This window comes from Athene noctua, chromosome 1 (assembly GCF_965140245.1).
Source record: "Athene noctua chromosome 1, bAthNoc1.hap1.1, whole genome shotgun sequence".
Taxonomy (NCBI): Eukaryota; Metazoa; Chordata; class Aves; order Strigiformes; family Strigidae; genus Athene; species Athene noctua.
In genome coordinates, this window is record NC_134037.1 from 107,276,615 (window position 1) to 107,286,829 (window position 10,215).

At 43.1% G+C, this 10,215-nt stretch overlaps 1 protein-coding gene across 1 annotated transcript; it reads right to left on the reverse strand.

Moving 5' to 3' along the window:
- Nucleotides 1-200: 200 nt before the first annotated feature.
- On the reverse strand, nt 201-9,607 carry SLC30A10 (solute carrier family 30 member 10). Its single transcript, XM_074926266.1, has 4 exons — nt 9,041-9,607; nt 8,504-8,587; nt 4,811-5,047; nt 201-4,075 (listed from the first exon to the last, which is right to left on the reverse strand). The coding sequence occupies exons 1-4, from the start codon at nt 9,564-9,566 to the stop codon at nt 3,600-3,602; spliced, it is 1,323 nt and encodes a 440-aa protein (XP_074782367.1). The 5' UTR covers nt 9,567-9,607; the 3' UTR covers nt 201-3,599.
- Between the last annotated feature and the right edge of the window lie 608 nt (nt 9,608-10,215).

The window sequence follows — 10,215 nt, forward strand, 5'->3', positions numbered from 1 at the left end:
ATACCACTTTTACTGTGGAGACAAAGAATAGGAAAAACATTAAAAGGAAAAAATCACGGTTGTACTACAAGTCAAAAAAAAATATCATAAAGAGCATAAGGAAAAGGAAACCAGCTGAAGACTTGGTAAAACAAATAGCAATACTCCTAAAAATAGCATTAGTTATTTTTCTTTACATAGAAGAACAAAGGCAAGACCTGCATTTAGAGAGTTAGAGAAGAAGGAAAAATTAACAATCAAATTGGCACATTTTGCACATATGAAAAGGTGACAAAAAATTTATTCACTTTAAGAAATGGCCCATGACTAATGAAGGCCAGTACTTGCTGTTAATTTATTCCTAATTTCACTTTTACTCCAAAACTATATGGCAAGGCTAGCAAATGTTTCATGGTTGTACAACTAGGTCATATGTATGACTGGTTGTGGATCAGAACACCACATAAGCTGGATAACCAGTTGAAAGTCCCCTGTATTTTAAGCAGATTTCCTTTGCTACAGACAGTGATGGACAAATAGGGGCAACTACTGCAAGAGAACTCAAAGGCCATAATTAAGTAATCATAAGGAAGTACTTGAAGAGGACGGAGTAGCACAATCAACCTGTAATCACCAGAAATTTTATGTTACTGAATCGGAGGGAAAAAAGCAATTAAGCTAAAGAGGCCAGAAAAGAGATTTTATGACAGTGCAATATGCTACAAAACTGAATTTAGAACAAGTGCCCACAGGTAAGGGCAAACACTGAAATATTCTGTATTTCAAAATGAGGTAAGCATACTTCAAGAGAATTAAATTAAAAGAGATACGTCAAGAACTGAAGAAAAATCAGCCAATATAAAATACACACTGATTGGAACGAAGTCTTCTACAGAAGTAGAGGGGCCACCTAGTACAGCCTAGTTGTGACACACTTAAAACAGAGGAGGAAAAGATTTTGTTGCAGGACTCAAAGGAAGGCAAGGATATCGGGTCAGAAACGTTAGCTGAATACCCTGAAAGTCTGTACACAGAAAAAGCAAGGTTCATCTCATCAATAACATAGCTCTGTTGGTTTTGCTTGCTTAAATAGTAAAGCAAATTTAAAATCTGCTTGTTTTCTAGACCTGAAGATTTCTATAATCCCTGGTATTTTCCTATTCATTCACAGGCAACAATTACAGTACAATCAGACAAGAAAAAATGTTTAAGAATGTTACTTCATTGTATTTTCAGGTTACAACACTTTTAAAAGCTTAAAAAAAAAAAAAAAAATAGATAAGCACAGTTTTAACAAACACTGGAAGGATAAAGAAGATGGTCCATTTTGTCAAATGCCCCAACATTACAGATACTAGTTTTCTCTAATTTCAGACACAACAATACTGCCATTTCATCCTTCAACCATTTAATAAAGTGTACATATAAAAAAAATTACCTGACTTAAGACACAAATGTGTAATTATGAAAGAGTGCTTGTTTTAGAGGATATCTGCATAGCAAGTCCTCCTATAGACTTTGTTGTTATTTTGGGAGCCTTCTATTCTAGTTCTCAAAAAACCTATAAATATATTTGTTATTTACATCTAAACCTCGACATTTTATTGTCATTGATGATGATGTTTAGGACAAAAAGAACAGAAGAAAGGGCCATCTTACTTCATGCCACACACTTTTAAAAGAGTAATTCTTAAAACATTTCCTGATTTACATTAATTCGTGCAATAACTGCTAAACAAGATCCTGCTGCTGCCAACAGAATCAAACAAACTGGAGGATCAAGCTTTTAATTATACTAACACATAGTTTAATTTATATAATACAAACCTACAATAAAAGTCTATCAAATATATTAATTCACCCAAGAATCTGTTCAGAAGGGGTAACTACAAATCTAGAAATGTGCTATTTAGATTGCAATCACTGCTTCAGTAAATACCATTTTCCAAGCAGCAAAATATCCTGCTGTGTGTTTTAATATTCATTCATTTAATGTAATCGCCCTTATTAATAAGGAGTTGGTTGCTTTCAAGCCAGCCTTACAAGAAGGTTTTGGTATTTTCCCAGTCCAGGCAGGAAATCAATTTGCCCTTTCAGTAAGGTGTCACTGAGGTAAAGACACCACTATTTTATAAAAGGTGTCCCCATGAATAAATGAATAAAATAGCCTGCCCAGGCCACACAGACCGTTGAAAGGCTGCTTCTGACAACAGTGTGTACTTGAAAGCTTCTGGATCTGATCTGCATAGCCAGTGAGGCTAAGAGCTACATTCAGTGTGGATTAGGTAGTGGCTCTCCTCTCCCAGAAACCTGGAGAACACACCTCACCTAAATTCAGCGCTAGTGACAGGGCATGTCATCTTATTTTCATTAGAGCACTCTCGCATGCCTTCAGAAAGAGCAAGCAGCAAAAAGATAATGGAACTGCTTCACCAAACAGACTTTGAGATACACCTCTGGGCAGGGAGAGGAGGGGCAGGGCAAAGGGAAGGGCTTAGACCTTTAAGACAAACCAACAAGAAATATTTGAAACTAAACCAGGAAAAAACACCTGTAGGTTTTTTTTAGCGCTCCCTCTAAGCGATAATACTGCATATAAAACTTCAAAGGGACTTTCTTAATACAATATTAAATTATGTCTTAATAATAGATCTGCAGAATTTTAACTATTCATAATAAACACATTAGCTTATTTATTCAGCATGAATAATGACAGACAATGTTAGAGATACTGCAATCATCCTGCACAATGATGAATTAAGACCATGGCTAATATAACTTCTGTTGTCAGGAGGGAAAATAAAAATAAAAAAGACTGAGTTGTACAATCACAGCAGTGAATAAGAGAAAAGTTAACTGGATGACTGCTTGTATTTCCATTTGCTAGGATCAGTACAGACAACATTAGTATGTCATTGCTTTCGTAACAAGTAGTCTGTCCTTCAGCATACTTATCTGTGATTAGGCTAGGACTCCAGTATTACTAGTAGAGAAGCAAGACCAGCTTCTGCTCTGTCCCTAAATACAGGAGTCAATCAAGAAAACAATGCAAGTCAAAATTCCTGAGTGCTTCCCCTCCCCCTTGGAGACTCTTAATTTCATGCACAAATCCCACTGGCCAGAAGCACAAACGTTACTGTTAAACATGAACTGTCTATGCAAAAATGGGTTTTAACGATCAGTAAAGCATCTCTACTGAAGCCCTTTATAAATATACAGTACTTCAGCCCAGTACAATCATTAACTGGCCACAGGGCTTTCAGGAAACAGCTTGCTACTGCAGAAAAGGCCAGAGTTTCATTCCCAGTGTCACTGGCCGTTAACTGCAAGCATCAGTGCAGACAGCAATACACCCCATCCACTCTAACAACAGAAAGTCGCACGTAGTTTGGTAAGGAATTGAGTTAGGCTGTTTCAGAAAAATCTTAGATGAATGCAATACCCTTTGTGGAAATATTAATCCTTATTTCAGATACAAGGGGGGTTTAGTGTATTTTGGTTTACAGCTAAAGCACAGGTTCTTTTTACCACACCAACTTCAGCTACAACCACCAATGGCCCCTTTCCCAGACAGGATATGTTTGTTCTATGAAAACATAATGCAGAGTAAAGGGAATTGCCTAAAGTCGGGTACTGCTCAACTGTGATTTGCCATCAGATCTGTCACAATTTTTCACATTTTTAACGCTATTCTCTGCCAGTGGGTACTCGATAGGGATTTCAACATCATTTTTACTTGAACCATTGTCTTTATGCAGTGCAGAAAGGCAACTATCATTTTTCTCAGTATAGCCGTTAGTTTTAGCCAGGGCGGGCTCCCGCTGACTGCAGCACAGCTGAGAGTCACAAGCTTTTGAGATGCAGGGTGAGCTGCACAGTAGCAGGGAGGTCTTGTGGTCAATGTACTCGGGCTGGATGGTCACAGAATGGATCCCTGCTTCATGGAAAACCTTCCGTATTTTATAAGCAGCATCTTGGTAATCAGTAGGGGTTTGGCACTTGATATGAAGAGTAGCAATATTCTTCCCACCTGCAAGCTCCCAAACATGCACCTCATGAAGGCTGCTAACCCCTGGTACACGAGCTAGTCTGTCAGCTGGAAGACATAAGAGAAAGGTGTTAGAGACTTTGGTGTCCTAGCTTTCTCATTAAGAGCCCTATCCAAAAGCAGCAGTCTCTGAACTATCTCTTTAAAAGAGTTGTGCTTAGTAAAATATGTCTGCCTGCAGCTGCCTTCAATTCAGCCTCCAGATGACCACAGGAGCAGGCCACCTCTCCTTTCGGGTTCACCCGTCCCTCAGGCTCCCTAATGGTAATTTACCAGCTGTTCACAGAAGCAACATTAGAGCACCACTTCCTTGGCCAAACCCACATCTTCGGGTTTCCTTAGTCCTGAGCATGGTGGAATTCCAGAAGTAGCCAGGGCTACCCCACAATTAACCCGTGTGAACAATGCTACAAAATTAACCAACCTCAATGGAAATTTCTAAGCTGTTTTGGAAGCCTTTCGGAAGAAGCTGCTGAAGGGTTGGAAAATATTGTAAATTCAATATTGTTTCTTTCACAAACACCCCACACAAAGCATTAACAGCTCAAGACCTGGTATTTTTGATGTATTGTTGGAGTACCACATTCTCAAAATACATGCTTTAACTAATCCAGAGAGATTTGATTCATGTTGCTAAGACACAGGCATGTGACTATTCCTCACAGTTCTTGAGAATTTAGAGCTATTATGAGTAAATAATCCAAACATGTCATTCCAGAAATAACATATGCATTGAAGCATATCATTAAAATTAATAGCATTTCAACAACAAATTTTACTTACTCAGTAGTTGCATATTAACACCTTTGGGAACCATCTGCAACAAAATAATTGAAGTCTCCTTGATAAGTGGGAATGCAGAAGACAAGATGATGAACACCATAATTATTGTCAGGCTTGGATCGATGTAGCACTGCCAATTACATGGAGCATTCCCCAGAGGAAGTACATGGAAGATTGTAGCAGCAACTACCACGACCACAGATCCCAGTGCGTCTCCCATAACATGCAAAAGAACACCTGAAACAAATGGCACAATTTCCATTAGGGGTGGCATTTTTTGGGGGGTGGGAGGAGGGTAATGCTGCGTTTTTCAAGTCTGTTCTACTTGACATGAAAAATGCATTATTCCAGGCACCAACATCATACCTGGAGTTTTCAATAACGGTTTTCAGAACAAAACAGCAAGGGAAATACTGACTCTGAACCACAGCTGCTTAAGTGGGATGCATTATTAAACATGCAGGGTATGCTGGCAACTGCGGTCCAACTGCAATGCCATGGCAACCTAAAATGTGTTTGCTTAAATGCCTGCAGATTATTAAGAGATCCTGGCACATTAAATCTCAATTCTCAATTAAAAAATTATGACTAAATCTACCCATTCTGCCCTGGAAGCTAAGAAAGCCACAGACCACCCCCAGTAACAGTTATTCTCCTCCATCACTTCTATGACACTGTTGAAATCTGAAAAATTACCTAAGTGAAACCTAAGCCCATTCCTATGGCTCCAAACGCCTTCAAACTCCAATTTTTGGATCAAGCTTGATTACTAGTCATATTAAACCCTGTTCCACCAACACTAGACTCTCAGACCCCAAAAAAATCAGAATCTGGTTTGAGATACAGTCACACGGATGACACAGTTTAATATGTGCCTGGATTACTCTAAATTGAGAGGAACGCTGGGTACCACTTTCTACATCTGCAGACATGTTTCTGCACAAACGGTAATGACACAGAACAGGCTCTTGTAATAACACATTTTTAGCTGCCCTTTCAACTACAATGACCAAAGTAGTCTTCTTGCTATAAAGCTGCGAAAATCTAAGAACTCCCTTTTTTTTTTTTTTTACTACTTTACATAATCTTCCTTCTTCCCATCATTGCTCAAATGCAAACCAGTTCTCTCAGTCTTTACTGTTCAGACTCAGATTTCATTCCAACCCATGCCTAATTCATTACATCTCTAAATATATGAAGTTAATTTCTTTGCCAATACTTGTTATTCAAAGCCTGTCAGAGACTAAAATGGTCCACCTCCTTTTAACATCCCTTTGACAAGCACTTTCAAGAGCTTCATTCCAATTTAATCACTTCCACTGGGCTGGAGAAGTTGTAAAAGGCTCCTTCCAAAACTCATTAACAACACAGCAAAGAGTTTTGACTGTTTGGTGATGCTGGACACTGGATTACACCTAGAGCTGTGCCTGTGCTGCTGTTACTTGCCAGCTCTGTGCATGAACATTGATCTTCTGTATGAGAAGTGAAGGCAATAGCCACTGGAGTTCCTCTGAATCACTTGGGTCAGATAAGAAAGTACAAGCTTCCAGTGAGTCCAGCTCTTTCTGCTGGCGTAAGGCATGTTCTGCCCCATTTGGCAGACTCCCACAGGGTTTTACTCCTCCTAACAGTGTTGCAGTGTTTCCTTTTCATTTACAAATAATCCTGATTCAGCATGGGCTATCAGCTATTGCACTAACAAGAGGGACAGGCAGGACGCAATTGCCAAGGCAACTAACTAGAGAGCACAGCTTAAAAAGAACAGGAAAGTGTTTCAGAAAGTCTTCTTCTGAATTAAGAAAAAAGTTGATTAATTATGAATTGAGAATACAGAATTTGGAAAATGCTTATTTTACATTACTAACACCATTAACATGTACGTCCTGGTTACACATCACATAATGAGGGCCTAGACAGAAATGAACCCATTTCCCTGTTGATCCCCAAAAGCTATGGCTGTAAGACGGAACGGATTATGAATTTTTATTAAATTAAATAAAGCAGTGTGGTAAGACCATAGGTAACACTGGTAGGTTTCCAACAGCTTGTGTTGGAAAGTCTGAACTAATCTGCATATGCTCAAGTAAAAGGAGTAATTTTACACTACAATAATTAATCTTGTCAGGCAGAATGTATGAATTCCTGTTCCTACCACTTTTAAAATCAAGGAAGCAGTTCCTCTGCCAATCAATTTTGTGCAGCCATGTTTTTCAGGGAGGCTCCAATTCTGTGATGTACAGAATTTTCTGCCAAGCAATTATGAAGTAAGTATAGCTATGTAACTCACTTCAAAAGAAAAACATAGATTTGAGACAGAATTTTAAAGACACGTATCTGTAGCACTGGCTACAGAAGCAAGGAGTATTTGTAAGGACAATAAAAACAGATTTTGCAAAGATGACATACTAAAGTAGCACTTCAAAAAAAAAATCCTCTTTTTAAAAAGCAAAGATGACAGGTATCTTAAAGTAACTGACACAAAACTCCTTATCCTTCAATCATTTCTGAAAGTTCCCAGCATCGTTATGCCTAAGCACTACCGTTCAGGCAAGTAAGGCCTGCTCTAAAATATACTCATCGATTTCTTCTCTCCTCCATTCCTGAAAGTGAGTTTTCTTTTCCTGCTCCAATAATCTTACCACTATAATGCCATAATATCCAGTGACACCAATTTCTAGACGTTCAGGAAAGTATTATGACTCTAGCACATGGTTTGACTCCCAAAGTGTCTTCCCTTACAGACAACTCTGAAAAGACTTTTGAAAGACAGGTAGACAGACACACACCAGAAAAAAAAACAAACAGGTGCCTGGCAGCCATGTCAACCTCTTAAGCTGAATTCACGTGATGTCAATTTACAGGACTTTGGAGGAATATCAGATGCTGATAAGTGACCATAAGAAGCCTGAAACTACCATTCTGTTTCAGCTTTCTGACAGCCCTTTCCTTGGGGTCAAACTCAATGTCTAACATACTCAGGTATCTGCTTTTGGCTCAGAATAGGTATGCAAACATGTAAGCATATAAACACCTATAGAGAGAGGGAGAAAGACTCTTGGTTAATTTATTCCTAAAGTAGCTATCCTGTTTCACTCCACAGATACCGAGAGACCTGCAGAATTACAACCTAAGAACGGCTGATCGCATCACAGACTCTCTCAGGCAGAGGTTCACAGTTCAAGGACCTGGAAAAACACTGTGCTGAAGCACTAGTTTCCGCACCTTCTTCCCTGCGCTGACAACAAAACATTATCAACCTCAGAATTTCAAGAAATTCTGGTTTTGCCCAAAAGCATTTGGAAGTTGAAAACTGCTCAACTATGACAGCAGTGACACTCAAAGAAGTGCCTCATACCTACCTGCTTTACCTTCCTATAAAGCCTCTAGTGACTTGAGCTTAGTGCAGTAGGCTTTGCCTCCTTTCCAAAAAGTTCAGCTGCACTCTTCTACAGAATTAAAATCAAAATATGAGCACAGTTGGAGCCAAATCAGCATCACATTATTTTGTTATTATCAATGTTATTTCATACAACCAAGATCTTTTTGCTAAAGATAACTGTTTATATACATACAAGAGTCCTGGGCTTTTGCTCAAATTCTTAAATGGTACTTAAAAAAAAAAAACCCTCCGAAGTGAAAACCAGAAAGTGTTTAAAGTTAATATAATATAAGCAGTATACTCTCATGCTGTACCTCTGATGTTCAAGGCTTCAGACTTCTTTACTTTTTTCTTCTCAGGCCCCTCTTCAGGGCTTTTTTGGTCATTTGGTGAGTCACCTGCATTCAAAGAAGAAACGCTGTGTTGTGTATAAGTTCTACAAACAGAAAAAACATCAACCTTCTCAAAACCAACTTATTTCAAACATGAGAAGAAAAAAACAAACAAACAAACAAAAACAAGCCAAAACATTTTCCACACATCTCTCTGAGCAACGCCTCCTTCTCCCATCCCGAGGGGACGCCCAGCAGCCCAGTGTAAAGTACAAGGTGAAGGAGAAGGCGGAGGCGGGTGTCAGGGAGGCTAGAGAAATCCCCCGGGGCGCTGAGCGCGTTTGGGGCTCAGAAGGGGCCCAGAGGCCGGGCCCGGCAGCTTGGCGGGTTCTGGGGACAAACGGGAGGGACAGAGGGGACGGAAAGGGGTGGGTGGCGGGAAGGGGAAAGGTGCGGGACACGAGGGGAAGGCTGGGTGGCGAGGCGAGGCGAGGCGGCGAGGATGCAGCCGAAAGGCACCTGCTTCATCCGCCTCCCCCGTCGGGGCGCCGCCGGGCACGGCCTGCAGCGTGGCGGCAGCGGGCGGCGAGGCGGGCGGGCGGCGACGACGGCGGCGGCGGCAGCAGCAGGCGCCCCAGTCCTGGAAGACGAGGAGCCCCACGAGGTTGACGGCGAGGCCGAGGGTGCCAACGATGAGCACCAGCTGGGGATCATCGATGGCCTCGGGCCGGGCGAGGCGGAGGATGGCCTCCACGCAGACGACGAAGCAGAGGGCGGTGAGGAAGACGGCGTTGCTGAGGGCCCCCACCGCCTCGGCGCGGCTGTAGCCGTAGGTGGCGCGGGGGCCCCGGCGGCTGCGGCGGGCGATGCGCCCCGTGGAGAGGCCCACGCAGAGAGAGATGAGGTCCGAGAGCATGTTGAAGGAGTCGGACACCAGCGCGATGGAGTTGCCCAGGTAGCCCGACACCAGCTCGGCCACGAAGAAGCCGACGGTGAGCACCAGCATGAAGATGAGGCGGCACGTCTTGCCCGAGTACCGCCCCATGGCGGCGGCCGGTCCCACCGGCGCCCCTCGTCCCCGCTAGCGCCGGGGCATGCCCAGCCGCCGGCCCGCAACAAGTGCGGCCGCCCCGGCCCTTAACGCCGCCGCCCGCCGCGCCAGGCCCCGCCCGCCGCCCTGCCCCGCGGGGACGGGCCCGGCCGCCCGCACCGCCCCGCACCCGCCGCCCCACCGCCGCGTCCCGGCCCGGGGGACCGCGAGGAGCCCGCGCCCCGCCGCGCAGCCCCCGGGGCTCGGGGGTCGACAGGAAGGACCGCGGGTGGGAGGAAAACCATGAAAAACCGAAATAAACAGGAGATGAAGCGGCCGTGCGGAGGCGCAGCCCTGGCGCGGCGGCTGGGGAAGGTCCCGCTCGGGCGGGCACAGCCATCCAGGCGCGGGTGCCGCCGCGCCGGGCAAAGGCGGTGAAGTTTCAGTGGCGGATCCACTAATTCTGCTCCTTCGGTGCTTTATTGGTGGCTGAAGTACCAAACCGAAGGATAGAGTGCCATCTACTGAACCCGGTAATCGCCCGCCGCTAGCCTTAAAAAAGGTGTGTCAAAATACTACCTAGGTGCGTGTGACTCTCTCATCAACATCATTTCATGCATTTTCCCAACCTACAGAACAGTCTATAACAAGCATAATAAGTGAG